General features: G+C 36.8%; 1 protein-coding gene across 3 annotated transcripts; it reads right to left on the reverse strand.

The window, feature by feature from the left end:
* Nucleotides 1-1761: 1761 nt before the first annotated feature.
* Nucleotides 1762-21212, reverse strand: Manea (mannosidase endo-alpha). 3 transcript variants are annotated; one of them, XM_051161061.1, is made up of 5 exons: nt 21054-21212; nt 14710-15291; nt 10752-10861; nt 3505-3581; nt 1762-2744 (listed from the first exon to the last, which is right to left on the reverse strand). In XM_051161061.1, the coding sequence occupies exons 2-5, from the start codon at nt 15251-15253 to the stop codon at nt 2087-2089; spliced, it is 1389 nt and encodes a 462-aa protein (XP_051017018.1). In that variant the 5' UTR covers nt 15254-15291; nt 21054-21212; the 3' UTR covers nt 1762-2086. The 3 variants fall into 3 exon arrangements, with proteins under 3 accessions (XP_051017018.1, XP_051017021.1, XP_051017025.1); XM_051161064.1 differs by lacking the exon at nt 21054-21212 and adding an exon at nt 20541-20563; XM_051161068.1 differs by lacking the exon at nt 21054-21212 and having other exon boundaries at nt 14706-14854.
* Between the last annotated feature and the right edge of the window lie 583 nt (nt 21213-21795).

Consider the following 21795-nt stretch of genomic DNA (forward strand, 5'->3'; position numbering starts at 1 on the left):
GTGGCCTTAGTTCTGTAGACTTTTCCCTAATCTCAGAATTGTTTGATAATATTCACTTTTGGTCATGATAGATTCAAATAAAAAAATGTAAGGAATGAAGAAAGGAACATATGCTAAAAAATAGTAAGCATTGATAATGTATCTTTAATATAGAGCAAAGAACAAATCTATAGGCTATATTTCTGCTTTTTCCCAATAGAAATGTTTGGTAATATTTAAATATTACTATAATAATTTATCCTTACAGTTTATTCTGGAAAAATCAGATTATTATTCTCACAATTTTCTATAGCCTAATAATTCTGATAAATAGAAAAATTTAGTTGTATAAGTTTAGTATAACACTTCAAAAAGGTTTTATTCCAAGAGTATTATTTTAAAAATCTCTGCAAACATCCACGAGTTAAATAGATATAACATGAGTGGGTAACCATGGCAGAGAACAAGCTTGTCTGTTGATTCTTGCCTCTTGTCATTTTTGAGACAGGATCTCTCATTTGTTGATACGTACACCAGACTAACTACCTTACAAATGTCTGGACTTTGTCTATACTTGTAGCTTCCTACAGGACTAGTGGAAAAGAAAATGTATGCTACCGAGCTCATGTTTATGTGACTTCTGGATGTTCAGATTCAGGTCCTTATGCTTGCACAGCAGGCACTCTACTCACTGATCAGCCACCTTTACCCTAGAACTGTTTCCTTTCTGCTGTGTATTATAAGATAACTCCCAGAACTAATTTGTTTCAGAATGTCTTTATGCTCTGGAGATTAGCATGCATTATGTATTAGTATTACTCAATCGATTCTCTCAGCAGAACTAAGAAATAACATTTGTGTAAAATTATACAGACTAGCTATTTTTCTATTATAATTATAAATACTGAATTCTGTTGGTTTTACTATTTATTTTAAAAATATAAGTTGTCAGTTTGTAAGCACATGACATCTATGGATCACTAACATTATAAACTTACTAGCCATTCTAAAAGTGTAAGACTTTCAAATGAGGACATAACTCAAAAACACAGTTTAAATATTATTTAAAAATATTTGTTCATCTATCTCTAGTTTTCAAGTGATAAGTAAATTTTCTGTATTACTTATAGTAAAATTAAAAATAGTAAAAGGAAAACAACTTGAGTATTAACGCTATCCTTTCTTAGACAGTTCAGTAGTCTCTGATGAAGATTTAATTTTAAGATATGAATAAAAAAATAAGCCCTAAAAAGACTGACAAGTTTCCGCAAAGACAAAGTATCTGAACACGATAACCCTTTGACCCCTATGGAACAGCTGTTGCTCTACTGCATTAACGTGAGAGGCCGTCGTCATCACTTATTAAAGAGCCTCCTCTTGTTTCTAGTCTTTAATTCAGCAGATCAAACCAGGGCATTAAGCAAGCAACAGCCCTCAGCGCCACAGGCACCTGAGTCTTCAAATGATGACACTGACAGATGTTCTACACAAAGCCAGTCTTCAATAGAACATGGCTAACAGTTAGAAACAGAAAAATAATAAAATAACCTGTCACTTAAGCAAGGTTTTGTTCACAAGAAACTTGCAAAGTGAGTTTGATCACTAGGGCAAGCCAGCTAAAATCTGAAAACTAACACACTTCAGAGTTACCAAAGAGTTCAGAAATCAAGCACATCCCCTACTGTACTTTGGGTCTGTACTTTTATTGCCAGATGTACCTAACATGTGTCCACTCCTATGCCTAATCCAAGTATATCTACCTTACCTGTATGCTCACTGTTTTATGTAATGCAAGCATTTTCTTTACGATAAAACTGAAAACTAAAAGGCCATTCCATTAAAATTCAACTGCAATCAGAAATTCAGAACACTATATTAGGAACACTAGGAATGTTACTGACACAATCTTTCTTGTCAGATGTTTTCTCTGTATGGTAGTGTCCTCTGTGGGACAAATAATACCATCTTGCAAAAAGTAAAAATGAAATAATTCATAAAGGTTACAGTAGCAAGTACATATTGATTCTGACAGTTTTCTTTCCGTAACTCAAAATACAGGGCGTTTACTGAAGCTAGGTGATGTGATAAACAAACCATGACTGATACATTATGAACCAGGCAGCTGTTGATCCAACATATAAGTCATTCTTTCTTTACTGTATTTTTCAGACCACTTTCTAGTTAGTTCTAGATAAAGACTTGGCTTATGAGGTCGGTAATCCAGGTATACTGTGTTAGCAGTTCTTTTGGGGACAGCCTTTTCAATCTGAGTTCCTTCATGCCACTCATTGAAAGAGGTGATGGAAATTAAACTGGGGTGGGTCTGGAGTGCAGCACTGAGACCAACTTCATAGTATTTCCCATTGATGCGGTTCCGAGTATTCTGAGTGTTCCACGGACGGATGCTCGTATCTATGTACCCAGGGCCTACACTTGGAATAAACATCAAGTTGTTCTGGTCACAGAATGATTTCAGATTAGGCCAATTCTGATGTGATGAGCCATATGTAAAGCCATTTGTGGCAAAGTAAGTATAAATCCCATCAAAACCACTCTGAAGAATATCATATTTATGCTTCTCTTCTACGAGAAGTGCAATAAACAGTCCATCATAAGGAGAACTGCGGATACTCTGAGGTCCTGACGGGGTTAACACATTAGCCCACGTTTTAGCCTTTGTGATATAGGAATCATAGACATAAAACATAGGCAGAGAATGCCCCATCCTTGTCTTGTACCTGTAAAACGCTGGATGGCTTCCATACCTATAATAGAGACACATTGGAAAGTAGGATGAAACTCATAAAATATATCACAATAAAACTATGCATTGAACATGACCTGTGAAGCTTGAGCATATTGTTCCCACTCTTCAGTGAGTCAGTTATGCAAGTATAATCATGTAAACGTATTTTTAATTTCATATATTATGAGACACTGAGTATACTACCAACAGAAGGTTAATCATCTCATGCCAAAGCTAACAAGTGGTGACTAAAGCCATAAACTGTGTATAATTATCTGCATAGAGAGACTCTGGTTTAATTTTATCAGTGGCAGGTGTCCACTTGTTGCTGAAATGATCCTCTGTAAGAATATGACATACCTCAGAGAATTCTATCAGTAAAATACTTTGCCAGAATAAAACTAATTACACAATTCTTTAATCATTCTATACACAAATGAAGACAGACATACAAACATTGCTGTGAACTGCTCGCATTTTATCTAAATATTCTTTAAAAAGACAAAATGTATATTCATAAGATTTTAAAAACGGAAAAATAAAATGAGTATAAATGGAAATCATAAATAACTTTAAAAGCACATAAAAATAGAGAAAAGAGCAACCTTTATTCACCCAAAAATTGAACTATAAGAAACCTGAGAATATTCTTCAGTTTCCTTGTGCTAAAATTATCAGAAATGACAGGTCATAAACCAACTTCAAGGTATCATTTAAATGTACTCATAACAGTAAGTATAGGACCATACAGTGCAATTATGAACATTGGAGAAACTTACTTGTCTATAATATATTTGACATTTTTATACATGTTTTGATCATCTCGATTGCTATATGGTTCTATGTGAAAAGTGACCTAAAAAGAAAAAAAATTCAATTAAAGAAAGCATTATCTATAACAGTATATTTTGCATAGTTAACAAGTTGCCAATTCCACAACATTAAAGTGGATATTTAATTGTACCTAGTGGTTAGCAAATATATCTTAGTGGAGACCACTTACTGGAAGTTTCTACTACTAAATAAACATGAGGCATTTCATATGCATGAATTCACTCAGCTTCCATTACTGTAGTGGGTAGGCACTGACTCCATTTTCTAAATAAAAAAGTAAGCTGCCATAGAGAGTTGCCAACAGCCTCCAGTTTGTTTGTTTGATACAATGTATGGTATCTGACTGAAAGCTTTTCTAGATGGGTATTTTTTCATGAAATAGATTGCAAGAGACTATACTCTTTATAAGACATAGAATATATTCTGAATTCAGAATATAGTTTTCTTTAAAAGAAAAAGATGACAATGTCCAGGTTTCAAAATAATATGGATTCTTCATGAGGTATGTGACCATTATATTTACACTTGACGTGAAACAACAGCATACTCAATAAATGATAGTTTAATATCACTAAAAGGATACTTTATGAACTTGTGCTTGTTCTTTTATTGTTGAAATAACTTATAAAAGTACTTAGAAGATAATAAAAGCTTCACAGAGGATAGTAATTTTCATATTACTACTGTTAAGGCCCATATGTCACTATTGTAACTGAAAGCAGAAATTAAAACTGTTTTTCAAATATCACAGAGTTAAAATTTCTACCTAACAGTATGAGTTTTACATAATTAAGTTTAATGAGTTATGTCTACTAAACAGCTACATAAAAGTTAAATGTTCTTATTACTTTTAGAGGCTATGAATCATGTAAGAACTCCATTTTATACCAGTGATTTTGTCATTACCAAAACTCATGTGAATCCTGTTGCCAAAGCACATTCCCATGTGAGTATCCAACTGAATGTTTCTTATTCCTTAATTCTTCTATGCGGTACCACCTTTTATTTCACTTATGAGTGATGTAAGTCCTCCTACAACTGGTGGTGGTGTCAAATACTTTGCAATTTTCTCTTTCTACAAATTACTTGGTTTTAGCCTTTAGTAGACTGTAAATTCACTTAACATGAGATACAAAATCTGCTTCCTTCTCTTCTGATTTAGTTAGGTATGGTTGAAGTTGTGGATAGGTATGGTTTAAAGCCCCCTACATTTGCCTCTACCTTCCAACTAAGATTACAGGTGTGTATGGATATGCCCAACTCTTTCTTAATATTGTTCATGTGTAGAACCTAACCTGGTGCATAGTAAGCACTGAATGAGTATATGGACAACAGACTCAAATTAGACTCTAAGTTCCTTAGACCCCTTTCAGGTAAGACTTGCCAAGTTTTCACTGTGAATTTATACTACTCATTTAGGAAACATGACTGCATATAAACCATTAACATAAGAAAAGTAATTTATTCAAAGGTTAAAAATCTTTAAAATAAAATGTTAAATTTATTGAAATAGAATATTACTAAAAACTGAGGTATTTATTTTCCCTATAATCTGGGGAAAGAAGTGATCCCTCCAATTGACTGTGTTGCTGGTGTCTGGACTCTGTGGGATACGACGTGACGATGCTGCATAACAAACACTCCCACAGCTTCCAGCTTATTTGTGTGATGCAAATCAGTTCATACACTGGTGCGATGGCTTTGCTCTAGCCCATCAACCAAGTTCACACGAGTCCCAGAGTTTGGTCTCTAGGGCCCTAGACAAGGGTTCGGTGTCTTCTCACATTAAAACAACAAATAAGCAAGCAAACAGAAGCAAAAGCATAAGAGTATATGGCAGACATTCTATTTTCTCATGATTCATTAGGCAAAGCAAGCCAGGCAGAAAGCCTAACATAAAGTGGACAGGAAATATATTCACATTTCCTAAGAAGGGACAGGAGAACAGGAATTTGGGTGCCAGAACCTACCAATCAGCTCTATTATGCCTCCTATAAAACGCTCTCATGACTTCTTTCTTATGATGTTATGCAAAAAAGACACAGTGAGCAGAAAGGATCCAGCTTTTACTTCTATAACTGAGGCATAACTATCCTATGAAATGACAGTTAACAGTGCTACAAGTGTATGTTTCAGAGAATAATACAAACATATATATGCTTACACACACACACAGGAAAAATAAGCCACCACTTAAGATTTAGATTGTACTGATTTATACTTGTCTAAACTGTCAAAATTTGCAAGCAGTAATGCAAGAAAAGTCACTAATTCTTTTTAATTAACTATGCTTCTTGCTTATAATTTAAAAACACTTGCCTAAAACAATGTTTAGTTTAAATTAATCAAAATTGCAGTTACAAAGCATTTAATAACTAATGCTATTAGCACATTATGCAATCAAAACTAATAGGCTATAGCAAAAGCTTAAATGTAAAGCGAAGCCATGCCCGAGAAACTCCATTTCTAAACAAGTAATAACAAAAGTGAAGAGAAGCATTTTTTTAAACCTTCCAAATAGAAAGAGAACTGTAAAAATCAACCCAAAGAAAATCAGAAACATATTCGTAAAAGTTAATGTCAAATTAACATAGTATAATAATTAAACTATTTTTAAGGTAAGTTTGGAAAGTTGAAGAGCTACTGAGAATAAGTAATCAGTATTAAACACTGGAAAATTCTGAACATGGGCAAGAAAAAAATTGAAGAACTGTATTTTATCAACATCCATCTCTTCCTGATTATTAAATATCAAATCTGATATACAGAGAGATTAGGTATGTTGGCAATGTTTACAGAGACAGGTAATGAGGCCTTCTTTACTTTCCTCTTCTACGTAAGGACTCTCAGTAGAATTAAAACAGTCTATCTTCAAGTATCAAGAGGTTTTAACTACCTTTTATAACTTCACTCAAGCTAAAAAGTCTAATTTCATTACCTCTCACCACAGAATTGGGGCATAGACTGGACAGATCAGAGGCCTTGGATCTACTTTGCACAAAATAAATCACTGACTTATTCAACCTCCTGGGGTTCAAGAACATGAAGACTTGACTTCTGCAGACTCCAACTGCCTATAGAATTTGCTGAATGGCACTTTGGAGCACGTTACATGGAAGCTCCTGACAGTTCATTTGAGAGACACTAACTTAAAACTTTCTTTAAGGCTACAGAAATATACAAGTTACACTACACATACACACATATACATATATCTGTACATATATATGTATACATACATATATACATGTGTGTGTGTGTGTGTGTGTGTGTGTGTGTGAGAGAGAGAGAGATAAATTTGCTTGCTGCCAAACTTGAACACCTGAATTCAATTCCTGAGATCTACATGATGGAAATGGGGAGCCAGCTCCCCAAAACTGTGCTGTGACATCCTCACATACCATATATGTATATATTCCGGACTATAATATACACTACAAAGAGAAAAGAAAATCCCTCCTCCACTACTATGAATCCATAAGAATGAAAAGATAAATTTCAAGAAGCAAAGACAGGAAAAAAATATTAAAGGACAGACTAAAAAAAAAAAAAAAAAAAAAAAAAAAAAAAAAAAAAACTATGAAGCAGATGCTGAGAAATTACCCACTGCCTCTAATCTAAAATATCACAGACTATGTTGCGTCAAGAAGGAAGCATGTACAAGGGGAAAACTGCAATAAAATATTTTGTTGGAAAGTATAGAAAATAGTACATACCCATGTCTCCAAACTCTAACCCCAACAGAGGAGACCCAGAGAATCCCAGAACCCCTCATGAGAGTTCATCTGAATTAAACTTTGTGAAATAAGCAACATCAGATTAAGACTACTGTCACAGGCAGGCTGAGCCTCAGTAGGATTAAAAGTGCTAGCTTCAAAGATAAATAGTAATGACATGGTACAGCCAACACTGAAATCTATGCATGGTTAGTGAGACCACCCATTACACTTAGAAAAGGGGAACCGGGCTGGGCATCAACATCCCATGTCAAAGGTTGGAAAACATCTGAGGAAGGCTGAACTCTGATTTTCAAAGCAAGACAGAAATTCTGGATACAGACAAGCCTTGCAATCTACAATAGTGACCATCTGCAAGGTACACTAGTACAGTAGTGACACAGACATCTGTGGAAGTAACCAAATACTCTGACTATATTTAAGGCCACCTCCATGAGTTGGAATCCACACCTGACATTGCTTGTATGGTCAGACCCTGAGACTGGAAAGGCCATGGACATAGAGGAAAACTAAGCACTGTTGTTCTGCTATAGGAACATAATAATAAAAATGATATCTAACAATATTCTGCTACACCCAAAGCAGTTCCTCAAAGTATTCTATAAAATAAGGAGAAAAAGGTACCAGACCTATTTTTATAAATCCATACTACATTGATAACCAATCCAAGTAAAGACACGCTAGAAAATAAATTCATAAGGCAATTTTCCTCATGAATATATCTGCAAATATTATCAATAAAATACTGACAGACATAATTCCACAACATATCCAAAAGATCGCTGATGATCAAGTGACTTCATTTCAAGGATGTGAGGATGGTTCAGAGATGCAAATCAACAAATGTAAGAAATCACACAACTAGGTTCAGAATATAAAGTACATGAACATATAAATAGATACAACGAAAGCCCACATGATCTTTCATGATAGAAACAAAGAAACAGATAACATAAACAAGTCTCCAAACCGTAAAAATAGAAGGTACCTACTTCATCATAGATTGGCAAACTTATATTCAACTTTACACTAAATGGAAAAAATTGAAGGTATCCCAATGACAAGCATGATTAAGATGGTAGGGTCCACTCCCATTCCACCACTACTTTTCCCATGCTGAAATCAATTCAGAATTTTAAATCTTAACTATAGCAATAAGACAAAAGAGAAATATAAGAGACATAAAGGTAAAAGATTTATCTGAAGAGAGCCCAGGGCTAAGTGGTGGTGGTGGAGCCTTTTAATTCCAGAACTTGAGAGGCCAGCCTGTTCTACAGACTGGGTTCTAGAACAGCCACACAAAATCTAGAATGATACACAAAGAAACTCTGTCTTGAAAAACCAATGAGAGAGACAGAGACAAAGACAGAGATACAGAGAGAGACACAACTAAGAAACACTTTTCAAAAACTGTTGAGCTACTGACAATGCTCTTCTTTGACTATAATACTCTACTACTGAAGACAACACAAACTTGAATTGAAGAATATGAAAAAAGTCAACCTGGTATGATCCGGAAGTTTTGTCCTTTCTATATAGCTTTAATAATGCTGGTAGTTACTATACACAGTACTGGTTAAGAACAGAAAACAAATTTTACCTAGATAACGAACTCTGTGAGCTATAGTAACAACCAACCCGAAAAGACATAACTACTGGCACAATAATAGCATAAATGCCATGTAAGAATCAACCAACCACCTTCTTATTTAAGGATCACTCTTTAAGATGAACTAAATAGCAGAATCTTTTTAGCCACCAATCCCTCAGCAGGAAAACCCATCAACCCCTGAACTCCCACAACCCACCAATCCTCACCCTGGCAAGTTCCACCCCCAAGAAATCATATATAAAGCCCATGTCTGCTCAGTTTCCTGCTGCCTTCTCCTGGGAACAGAAGCAGGCACTCCTGGATTCATCCTTCTACACCCTGGACCCTTCCAATAAGTATTTTTTATGAAATTTGCTGCCTGGTGTGACTCATCAAAGGAAGCCAAGAAGCAATGAGTAGAAGAAGTGGAGCTGGGCTGAGGCTCCTGAGCTCCGCAGCTCAGCTGGGGATTCCTTCTCTCAGAGCCCCAGAGCTTCTGCTGAGGAGGCCTACTCTCAGAGCTCTGTGGTTCCTGGGCTCCTATGTCTCAGGATACCTTTCCACTGGGATACCTTCCCATGTCAGAGCTGCGTGGTTCCTGAGCTCCCAAATCCCAGGACACCAGGACACCTTTCCATCAGAGCAGGAAAGCCAACAGTATTAATTCAAACTCCTAATGACTTATTGTTATGCCTGTAGATTAGTTCATCTCTAACCCCCAGAGATGTTTATTTGTGCAGTATATGGTTAACTAGTCAAGATCCAGAGAATAAGACTCTGCACAATGCTGAGTCCTACATGGGATGTCTATATCACACATCTCTTCACTAGGATAAGGATCAATGCAGACAAGGAGGCAGAAAGACTCTATGAATCAGAGTCACAGGATGACGACAAGACAACAGCATTCTCTGGGCACAACAGTGTAGCTGCATATACGAAGTCACTGTGGTTACGACAGCACTTGTGAGGTCTGTAAAAGGCCAAGCTGAGTGAAGTCCCAGCGTGGAGAGGGCAGCTGGACATCAAGTCCTACCCCTAACTGAAGAGCTATTGGCCACCGATAGCTTCTGGGAGAGGCAGAGACAGTTTTCAGTAAGATTAGGGCCAGAGTCCGTCAATCAAACTCCAGATGAAGATGACCAAATATCCAAGAATATCAAGAATTGGGCTTGATAGGATGATTTTAAAAAGAGAGAGAGAGAGAGACGTTGTAGGGGGACACAAAATTAAGAAGGTAGGGAAAAGATGGCAGACAAGACAGGAGATAGGTTGAATATTACCAAAATGCACTATACAAAATTCTCAAATAGTTAATATAAAAGTTCAAAAAATATTTAGAAAGAAAATTATTTTCTAATTACTTTATAAAGATGTTAGCATTTTTATTTTTAGGGGATACTCATATATTAACTTCAGTAATTTCTATATTCTGTTCACAAAGGAACCTGTCAACCTTTCTATTACTATTAAAACGCACAATACAGGCAGACAAAGTAGTACATGTATTTTATCACAGCACTTGAGAGGCAGAAGCAGGATTACACTAAGCTCCTGATCAACCTGGTCTACATAACTAGTTTCAAGCCAGTCAGCTTTACTTAGTCAGTCCTTGTTTACAAAAACACAAAAACAAAAAACAAATCCCCCCAAATATAATAAATGAATATAAAATATGCAAGGAGTATCTTATAATTGGATAGGTTCTAAAATTTAAATTATTAGAACAAATCTTTAAGAAGCAGTAATATTTAAAACCATTTCTACATATACCAAATTTCAATTAAAATGCGTAATAAAATATTACTGTAAGAGGATAAGAAGGATAATAATGATACATATAGTTTGGAAACAAATTAAATACCTTCAGATTATATTTGTGAGCTTTATCCAAAATAGTTGGTACCAAGTGATCAGTAGCTTCTCCATTCTCATCACTTAAATCAGGTGGGTACCAAGACAGGGCCAATACTCCTAACAGAAAAGCATAACAGAATGAAAAACAGCAAGGCATTATCAAGATTGACTGCAGGTGCCAAAAACTAGTAACGTGAGTTCCAAGTACACTCACAAGGGTGACACAGTTATTGGTTACCTTTATACAATACTTAAGCAATTGATATCTTTGAAATTAATATTCAGACATTTTAGAATAATTATGACTATCAGAAGAAAGTATAGTCCTTACATACTATCTCCTACAGTCCCTAACCATCTTTCTCAGTTCTTCCCATGCACACCTTTCATTCTTACGCTATATTTACCACATATGACAGATAGGTACTATAGGCCATGGTATAGCCATGGTTTTCATTAGTGCCATGCAGTTCTATGGATAAGCTAACCACTACGGCATCAAACAGACTAGTTTACTATAAACATTAGTCTCTAGCCTATCTACCCCTCCTCTCTTCCATTACCTCCAGCAATAACTGATTTTTCACTTTATAATTCTGTATTTGCCAGAATGTCATAAAGCTTGAATCATAAAGTATATAGCTTTCTACAACTGGACTCATTTGCTTTACTACTTATATTTTAGCTCTTTCATATCTTTTTATGACTCAGTAACTCATAGGTTTTTTTTTTTCTGCTGCATATCCATTTTGTGGAGGTTTATCCACTTTCCTATTAAAGGACATACTAGTAGTTTTTCATTTTTGGAAATTATGATTAAACTTCTATAACCATCCATATGCTAGTTTTTAATACATAAATATTGTTCAACAGGAGATTTAATATAAGCACCTTATGGTACCTCATGGTACCTGCTTATTTCTGTACTAAGAAATTACAATATAGCTATTAGAAACACCAGTCTACAGAGAAATCATTAATTGAAGAGAAAATACATAAGACAAAAACTTCAAAGCTTCAAATATAAAGAAATGGTGGGGCAGTAGAGAGATAGCACAGATAGCTCAATGAATCAATACACTTTTTAATAAAAGGAAAGAAATAATAACGTTATATAAAGCAAAGCTTATGGAAAATAAGGAATGAAGATTAGAAATGGCTCAAAAATCAAGTCAGCCAAAAATCCAGAACAAATGGAGAGGACTTATCAGGGCCATCATTAGCTGAGGAATTATAAGCAATGTTAAGGCTCTTGGAGGAGTAAGAGTCAGTAGACGGTCCGATCATACACTTATAGGCTGTACTAATTAGACTCTCCGAGTTTATAAACAGAGCACATAGGTTGAAAATGAAAAGTAGTGATGGTTGGAAAATTAGGGCAAGAATTAGAGGCGATGGAATGGGGGGTAGATTTGTTTAATACACATTAAATGCACAGATAAACTCCCCTTAGCTGTCCTGGACTCACTTTGTAGACCAGGCTGGCCTCAAACACATAGAGATTCGCCTGACTCTGCCTCCTGAGTGCTGATTAAAGATATGAGCCACCATGTCAGGCTCAAATGAAATTCTTAAACAGTAAAGAAAAAGAAACTGCTGGAGACCTACACTTTTTACATTCAAATTTTGTCATAGTCATAATACGCACAAAAGAATTCTAAATAGAAGAACAAAATGATACTTTCATTCAAGTGAACAGGGGGAAAGCTATCTTTGTCCTCTATCCAAAACATAGCAAAACATGTAACAGAATAAAGAACTAATAGTGGATAGAAATCCAGGCAAATTTTGGCTATGGTAAAAGAGAAATGCACCTAGATAAGGATTTTTGTGGAAAAAAAAACTTGGGAGAAAAGTGGTCAATATTTGAACAGCCTTCTAGGCAAACTTATAACGGCATCAAGAGGAACAATAAACATTTTTCAGCATACAGCCTAGGAAAGAAACTTCCTTCTCACAAAAAGCAATGGAAATAAATATGCATAAGGGAAACAGTGCAGGTCAAAAAGCCAAAAAGCATGTGAATATGTAAGCAATGCATTTTTCCACAAAATTCAAGCCAGGATACCATTTATAATGCAATAATTTTTAACAGCTATTGATCTCAAGCAGACGAACATTAGATATAGACAATAAGAAATGTCATGAAGACAAAGACAGAAAGATTACTAAGCTAGCACTCAAAGTGATCACAGATGTCAGCTCCCTCATGTGTGTCTGAAGGGAGCGAAGCAGCTCTAGGAAGCAGTAGTCTACAGCCGTGGCTCTCAATGTTCATGTGTCTCTGCTGTGCTTCATGCAGACATTTAGGTGAACCAGCAGCAACATTCTTAACAACATAACCAAAGCAAAGTCCCTCAGGAAGCTATCTTCTTTCTGAGATTAAACAGCATGCTCAGAGAATATGAATAAAATGCAAGCAAGCACAATAAAAATACAAAAGAACACACACACACACACACACACACACACACACACACACACACACACACACAGAAATAAAGCTAAAGCATAAGGCTTTATTAGTGGAGCTCCAAAAGACAACAGCCCTGGCTATGTGAAATCTTCAGACTTTGGCCCTAGATTCTAAAACATTTCTCAGACACTAGATTATATAGATTGTCATTTTTAGGAGTTTATGATTATCTAAAGACATATACCTGGAAATTACACAAAGGGCAGAGAAAGATGAGGGGCATTGGTGACTGATAATAACTGATCACTTTTCACCAGTTAAGTTAAAAGTATGCAGTGTAATACTACATCCATCTTAAAAAATAAATACTAAGAATGACTATACACTAGGCCCAAAGTGACTACAGAATGAAATAATTCACACATTCAATGTCAGATAAGGCATATACAAGATGAGAAAGGGACATAAAAAGGACAAGCAGAAAGGCAAAATGGAACATTTAAAACCATATTACATTAAATAAAAAATGAAATTGATAAAGAAATTGAAAAGAACTAGTTAAAAAAAAAAACCAAGGCCAAATTGTATACTACAGAAAAGCAAAAATAGTGGAAATGTGCAATACTCAGCTGCAGAAGCAAAGACCCTCAATCATATAATAAAATATAATCAAGTGAAAATGACCAAAACTGATTAACAACACAGGTGAATCACAAAATACTGGGCTATGCAAAATAATACAAGCGAACAGGAGCACTAATTCATTATGCTGTCATAAGGACCAATCACAAGCACGTCACAGTGACAGACGTCAGATACAGTGGCTAGAGTGGGGTCAGGGTCAGCAGTAAACAGGATAATGATGATGACAGTTAAGGAAGGGGAAATTGTCCTGCTGCACTGAACTCTTGACCTTTTCCCCTCAGCCTTCCAAGTGTTAGAAGGGCAGGCATACTTCACCATGCATGGTCAAGAGTGAAGCCTTCTGGATTACAGAGATACTTGATTCCATGGGTTTATTGGTATTTTAAAAGATAAATTAATTAAGTTAATTATTTATATTTAATGTAATTCATTAATAATAAAATTGTGAATTCAGTTAGAAAATAAGAAATTGGTATATTCATTATATCCAAAAATACTTCAAATTTTTTCATTTAAACAAAATACATTTAAAGCAATTTTAAAGTGGTTACCTCAATTATTAAAAACACATATAACTTAGGCCTGGTAGTATAGGCCCACAGCCTCAGCTACTTGAAAGGTTAAAACAGGAGGACCTGCCTTCAGTCCTTGAAAACCCTGTCTCATAATACAAAGCAAAAGAGAGGCTGTAGCTCAGGTGTGGAGGGGTTGCCTAACACATGTGTGGTCACCAGTACAATTCCCCTCGCTGCAAAAAAAAAACAAACAAACAAAAAAAAAAAAAAAACAAGAAACTGAACAACAAAGCAGGATAGAGTTAAGAATCTAATAATAAAAGAATAAAAATTGATTAGTAATTTAATTGTCCAAATTATTTATATATGTAAATAAAATAATTACCAACCAATTGAGGCTGAACGCATTTGTCTCATGTGAGCTTCTATGACAGAAGGGTCCTGAGAGCTGTAACTTCCTAACTCAGGATAAAAACTGGAGCCAATGTCATCTGGGGGAGTATGTTTCCCTTGTGGATAGTTCTTGGCTATTCTAGGGTCCCAATGCTCCAAGACCGGATGATTCCAGTGCACATATTTACCATCAAATTGTGGATTTCCATACCAACTGTAATAAAATACATGTACAAAATAATTCAGAGGAGGCAGTTCTTCTAGGTTCACTTCAGAGGCTTTAGGTGGTCGCTCAGTCATGTCAGCAGCTTTTAAATTCTTCGTGTTTGTTTCCATGTTAATTCTATCAGTCTTTTGAAAGTCAGCTTTGTTTCCCAAGTGGGCCTTTGGTGGATGAAGTTCTGGAAGAAGGTCAAGTCCAAAAGGAGTTTCAAAAGATGCTGTATTTGGCCTCAGCGTCTTTAAGCCCATCATCAGGGAGAAAATAAACAGAATAAAAAGTGACAAAATGATGCAAGTCCTTCTTCGAAATTTTGCCATGATGACATACTTTAAACTTCAAAATAGTAAATGTTTTGCTGTAATTCATTGAAAAAGGGTCATTAGGAATTCATGTCAACAATTTTTTCACAGTATTTAAACATAACCAAAATCCAGTCTTTACATTAAAAAATAAATAATAGGATAAAAAAACACCCAAAACTGTTGAATAAAAGAACACACAGACACAGACACACACAGACACACACACACACACACAGGCAAATACACATATACAAGAAGTACTGATTTGGAAATTTCACTATATATACGCCAATAATATTTAGTCAGATGAAACCTAGGAATCTGTTTAAAAAATGAAATATATTTTTCACAATATCCCTGTTATCATGAGAATAAACTTTGTGTATATAAACAGTATATACAAAGTAAATAATTTATATATATATGGACTAAGGTTTAAAATGGCAGTTAATAAAAGAAAGATACTTTTGTGTCTTTTACATGAAAACATTAAAGCCAAGTGACAAAGTTTTATAAAGTATCAACTGAAAAAATAAAGATTATAAGAGAATAATGATACATTTTAGATTTTATTTGAGAATGGAATAGTTAAATTTATCTAATGATAGTACTAGAAAAAAAATAGAAGTTAGATATTCTGGCAACAACTTTTTAACCACTGAATGACTATGTTCCTGGAAACATACCTCAGTAACATAACTCCTAATTCAACACCATTGAGAGGCTGACTTAGTGAGAGATGATGGCTCCATCCACCATGACTTTTTCAAACTTGTATTAAGTTTTAATATTTAGATTACTGTTTTAGGTTTCCTGATGGCACTTTCAGGAAGATTTGTTTGCAATGGATCTCTTCCTCTTCCCCAGCCACTGTTGAAAAACCTCTGCCACCCCAGCTTCCTTCCCACTGCCATGCTGCCTGTGTCCTACTACCCTCACCTCCTGCTTCAACACCCTTTCCACTCTTGAATTTTTCTCGAAGTTCAATAACCTATAACCATGCTTTCCCACCTCATTACATAAAAACGTATAAACATTCCCTAAAGATCTGCAAATGAGAGCGAACACGTGATTTCTAATTTGAGTTACATCATTTAATACTTTCCAGATACCTCAATTTTCATGCAAATTTCCTTATTTCATTTAAAATTCAACTGTAGACATGTACCACATCAGAAATGAATTAACAGTACTATGTTGGGTTGCTCTCGTGAGCTCTTCCTGTTCAATGATATGGCATCTAGACACCATCAGAGAGCAAAATCAAATCTTGATTTTAGACTTCCCAATATCAGTGCTGTGAGAAATAAATTTCTCTTCTATATAAGTGATCTAATTTTCTGAACCTTTTTATAGCAGCATATAATGGACTGATATACAAAGTAACAGGCAAGAATCAGGTTAAAGTTTGATGGGACACAGTATAGTCATACTGGTGAGTATGTCACCCAAACATTCTTAACTCACAAAATAGAACACATATCAGAATTCGGAATCCATGGTTCAAGCAACTACCGATGGTTACTGACAAAAAACATTTACATCTGTGTCATTATTCTCTATACAACACAGAATATTAACTATTTATAGACACTACACACATAGAATTTTATCATCTAGAGATAATTAGAAATGCACAGGAGGAGAGATACAAGTTATATTCAATATCTAATATAAACTTGAGCATCTATGAATTTAGGTTCCCAGAAAATTCCGAGAACTAATATACCTAAATAGAGCTGGCTATATGTAACTATATAATAGCAAAGTGTAATTACATGCAATTATAGATATTAACATGATTGAAACCGCAAGAAAAAAATACAGGAATTGAATTGTTTTCACCATTTTGACAACTTTTTTAGAAGTGAAAACTTTTTTTTTTTTTTTTTTTTTTTTAGTTTTTTAAATGTTTTATTCTCTATTGTTTATTTTCAACACAGGGTTTCTCTGTGTAGCCCTGGCTGTCCTGGACACACTTTGTAGACCAGCCTGGCCTCGAACCCACAGATATCCACCTCCCTCTGCCTCCCAAGTGCTGGGATTAAAGGTGTGAGCCAACACACTTGGCTGAAAACTTTTTTTTTAATGGAAGAAAAAAAATTCCCAAGAGGTAGGTATAGGAGGACTATGAGATCTTAACATAATCTCGCTTATTTCTGGATAAGATCAATTCTTGAGTCCGTCAAACTCAGCACTGCACAATGCCAGGAAGTGCAAGCTCTGCTGTGGGAATATGTGGAAGCAATGATGGAGTAACAGGACCACTTTGGTTTGCGGTATAACTGTCCTGCATTTTCCAAGCTATTGACATAATAAAATATCCTTCCTTCCCTTTGATTAAAGAATGTGACAATTTTGACCAGACATAAAGCAGGAAAAAATATTTTGGAGTATGATCTTGACTGTTCATGTGAGTAACCAACAGCTCTCTGGATTTGATTAAAAGCCTTCTCCAGAGGGGCAGTTCAGGCCTGCTACTGTAAGCATGGTCAAAACCCATGGCTAGGGAAGTCAGAGGTTCCAAGAGAACATGTACTGATTTTTCTCTAAATGGTCACATGGTCAAACTGTCTTCTAAATATTTTTTATGCCCATAGATTTATGTTGCTCTGGTCAGAGAATATTCCTATTGCAGTTGATATTAGTTATGAAGAGACTGATTACTGTTAAAACTGCTGAGATACACAGCTGAGAGGCTTAGCTGTAGATATAGCTGTAGATGTCTGTCTGTCTCTATGACCTCCCTGCCCCGACAGCATTAGAACATGGGAAACTGCTAAAGAAGAACAGAGAGAATTTATGAACTAGGGGATAGAAAGAAGTGCTGCGAAATGCTCCCCTGAGAAAGGGTTATGGACTCATAGCAGCTGTGGCTAACTGCGTAAGAACAAGAGACTTAAAAGTCTCAGCATGGAACAGTCCTCCTAAGGCCCAAAATCTAGCTGAGGATTTCCAGTAGTTGATGACTGCTTGAAAAGAGACAAGGCCACATTGTCATGGGGGTGTGGCCACCCATAGGTTGCTCAAAGTACAAGGATGACGCCACACCTGTGTGTTATTGTGCAGGACTAAGTAAAACATCTCAGTTGGTTAATTACGGAGGACATAAAGTTGGGAGATACAACGGCCAAATTCTGCATAAAGTTACAAGGTGGAGTAGAGGAAAGGTAAGATCAAAATACATTATACAGACACATGAACATTTCAAAGATCAAGTAAAAATCATTTAAATTTTGAGGTCTGTAATTACAATAAGTCAGTCCACATTCCTATCTTTTCCTTGTCTAGCCTGATGTTTCTTTTCCCTGCTGCACTTATCTCACTCATAGGATTGTCAGGATAAAGACTTATTTCACAATTGCACATCTGACAACATATCACTAAGTAATTATGAGCCATGAGCAATTATTCATGACAATAATGGTGAAGCGCTGTGTGGCATGAAAACAATCCCAAACTAGCATACAGGGGATGGATGTGATAATACACATCTTTAATCCCAGAATGGGTGAAACAGTTTCCAGGCCACCCTGGAACTTCCAGGCCAGCCAGAGCTACATATTAAAGCTCTTCCTCTGAATGAATGAGTGAATGAATGAATGAATATAATAAAACCAACCCAGCATATGGGATTGAGCATATAGTTCAGTAGTTGGGACATATGCCCAGCATGAACAACTTCTTGGGGTCTAGGTTTGATCCTTAGTCCTGTCTGGAGAAAACAAATAAATACAGTACTCACCTTACTATCTCTAAAATATCACTCAAAGTTCAAGTCTAAGCAAAAATCTGCCTTCTCTTCCTGATGCCTCTCAAAGACTCCTGAGCAGAAAACTCTATTGACGCAGCATCACTCTTGTTTAATGTTGGCATTTCTCACACCAACCTATCTGTGTACAAGTTTCCTAGTATATTTATACTCTAGAACATCCCAACAACATGATCACTGATCACTATTCAGCCTATGTAAGCTTTGGCTCTCCTGTTTCTGAAGTTGGCATGTGTTTGGGAGTAAGTCTATAAAAGACTACTGTACATATGCAGACCAGATCTGTGTAGAATGCATAATAAACAACACTGTAAAAAATTTCACGAAGATTCAATAATTTTAAAATCCATCTAAACAAGTTTGTGTATACCTGACTGTCCTGGACTGGCTTTGTAAACCAGGCTGGCCTCGAACTCACAGAGATCTGCCTGCCTCTGCCTCTGGAGTGCCGGTATTAAAGGCATGTGCCACCATGCCTGGGTAATAACTTAAAATTGTGGCAACATAATGCCTCTGAAACCAAAACCAAGCAATTCTCTTGCAGGAGATAGGCAAAGAATCAACTTACTTAGCTTTAACTAAAGAAAGGTGTTTCAGAAGTTACTTGTGAGAAAATCAAGCAAACAAAAAAACCCTCAACAAGTCAACTGGTGGTATAAGGGTTCTCAAAGCAGGAGCCTCAGGTACTGCCTACCGACAGTGCGTCCTCAACAAAGGTACATTTGCACTACATAGTTTCTTCTGAAAGCATGTTCTTTTTATGTTTGGTGATTTTAATCTTTTTAAATGATAGTTAATATGATTTCTAATAATAGTATTACACACTCAAGCAACTAAGAGATCTAAATGACCCAGAAGCAGAGTGATATGGATTATTTTAAAAGTATTTGCTCATATTATGTAAATTAGAAAAAATGAGTTTCCATTTTAAAATTATTGAATAAATTATAAAGATTGCTCTCACTTATTCTTTTGTTTTGGTATTATTTTCTTCTAATTTTATGCTAGAGAAAGTACCTAGAGATAGATAAAAACTAATGTCAAGAACACACATTTGAAATTTGCTCAGGTCAATTCTATCACAAGCATGGTAACCTTTTGTACCCGAGTTCAGTCAGGCACAATCTCACCCATTTTTACGTCCAGAATCACCTACGAAGCAGAACTTCATGCGACAAATGGTGAAACAGAGCCGGTAACTTTTTCCCAGTTTTTAGTTAGAAAACATCTAAGTAACCTGAAACTGAGCATCTTGCAAGGGAAAAATACAGTGCAAGAACTTAGGCTCCTGGCTGAGGCCTCTGTGGCTTCCAATATAGAAGGCATACCAAAATGAATTTTATTCTCCATGGAAGGTGACTTTGAAGAAATGATTAATGGTTTCCACCTCCTTGAATTGTGGTCCACACTCAATGATAAGACAACGTATCACATTCTATTTTCTGATCATATACTCATTACTTATTTTAAGAGTAGGGAACAGCAGCTTTTTAAGCGTAACTAACATGAATTAGTTTCACCAAAACCTACATTAATGTTTCATTTTTTCCTTCAAGCTGCCGCCCATATATTGTAATGTGAACACTCCGCCATCCAGCCTCATTTATATTTCTAACCTTATACAGACTCACATTAGCGCTCACGTGAGCCTCCTTGCAACTTGTTCTTAACACTTCTCCATCTCCCATCCTATTATCCGTAGGTCTTTGACACAACAAAACTGAAGTTGTAACCCGCTCACACTGTACTCCCCAATCTGTTCCTCCGCAACCGGAAAAGAAAGCGACCACTGTAGTGGGGCGGCCTACAGTACAGAGCCAAGACTTTAAAGGGGAACTAAACAAAGACACCGGAAGGACAGACTTCTCGGGGCGGCGGGCGGCCTTCCGGGGGGCGAAGCTTGGCTAGGCGACCGCCAGAGGCCTCCAGACCCGGTCGCAGGTCCGAGGCTCAAGGCGGAGGCGTGGGGAGGCGTGGGGAACGCCTCGGGACCAACACGGGGAGCCCCGGGAGGCCGGGCTCGGACGCGGTGCGAACACTAACCAAGAGGAAGGAACCGGCGCGGAACCAGGCAGCTGGGCTGAGCCGGACTGGATTCCTGGAAGCCCGGGATGCAGGGTCAAAGGGAGGCGCTGGCAGGCGGCCCACGATTGGCTGGCTGGCTGGCGAGCGCGCAGGCGTTAGCCGCAGAGCCGCAGTGGGCTTCAGATGCGGGGTCTCGCAGCTTCTCACCGGCGTCTGGGAGCCTGACACCAGCGGGGACTCACGGACAGGGCCCAGGAAATCCGGAGTTGACAACTCAAGCCACAGCCGGCAAGACCCGCCTCCCAGAGGGCAGCGCGGGGAACTGCTCGGGGGTGGGGCTCTGAGGGCCCCGGAGCGGGGCTTCCGGGAAAGGCGGGTCTCCCGGGGGCGGAGTCTCCTAGCATGTCCTAGAGTCTTCAACCAGGTCATGGTTGGAGGAATCTAGGCTGGATCTTCAGCCCTGGTGGAGTCTCTTACACTTTGCTTCTAAGGCTAAGCCACAAATCTCTAATAGAGATCAGGTGTGTTTTGTTGTTAGTCTTTTTAAAAATTCATTCAAACTTTGGTTGTGTTGGTGATGCATTGGTTATTTCCTAAGTTTTAAAGTTGGAAGCACGTTTGTTTGTAAGTGGATCTTTATTTGCAAGCCAGGAGTATACAGACATATGTTAAATTTACAGCCATACTAATGATCCTATGTGTGCAGTTACAATAGAAATAGAGAATAAGTCAGACGCAAAAAAAAGAAAAAGTTTTGCAG

The sequence above is a fragment of the Acomys russatus genome, chromosome 2 (assembly GCF_903995435.1).
Source record: "Acomys russatus chromosome 2, mAcoRus1.1, whole genome shotgun sequence".
NCBI lineage: Eukaryota > Metazoa > Chordata > Mammalia > Rodentia > Muridae > Acomys > Acomys russatus.

Coding starts and splice junctions, on each gene's coding strand:
- Manea (XM_051161061.1), bottom strand. CDS start 15,253: ATGGCAAAATTTCGAAGAAGGACTTGCATCATTTTGTCACTTTTTATT. Junction 3,582..10,751: donor CTCACAAATATAATCTGAAG/GTATTTAATTTG, acceptor TTTTCTTTTTAG/GTCACTTTTCACATAGAACC. Junction 2,745..3,504: donor GTCAAATATATTATAGACAA/GTAAGTTTCTCC, acceptor TCTCTATTATAG/GTATGGAAGCCATCCAGCGT.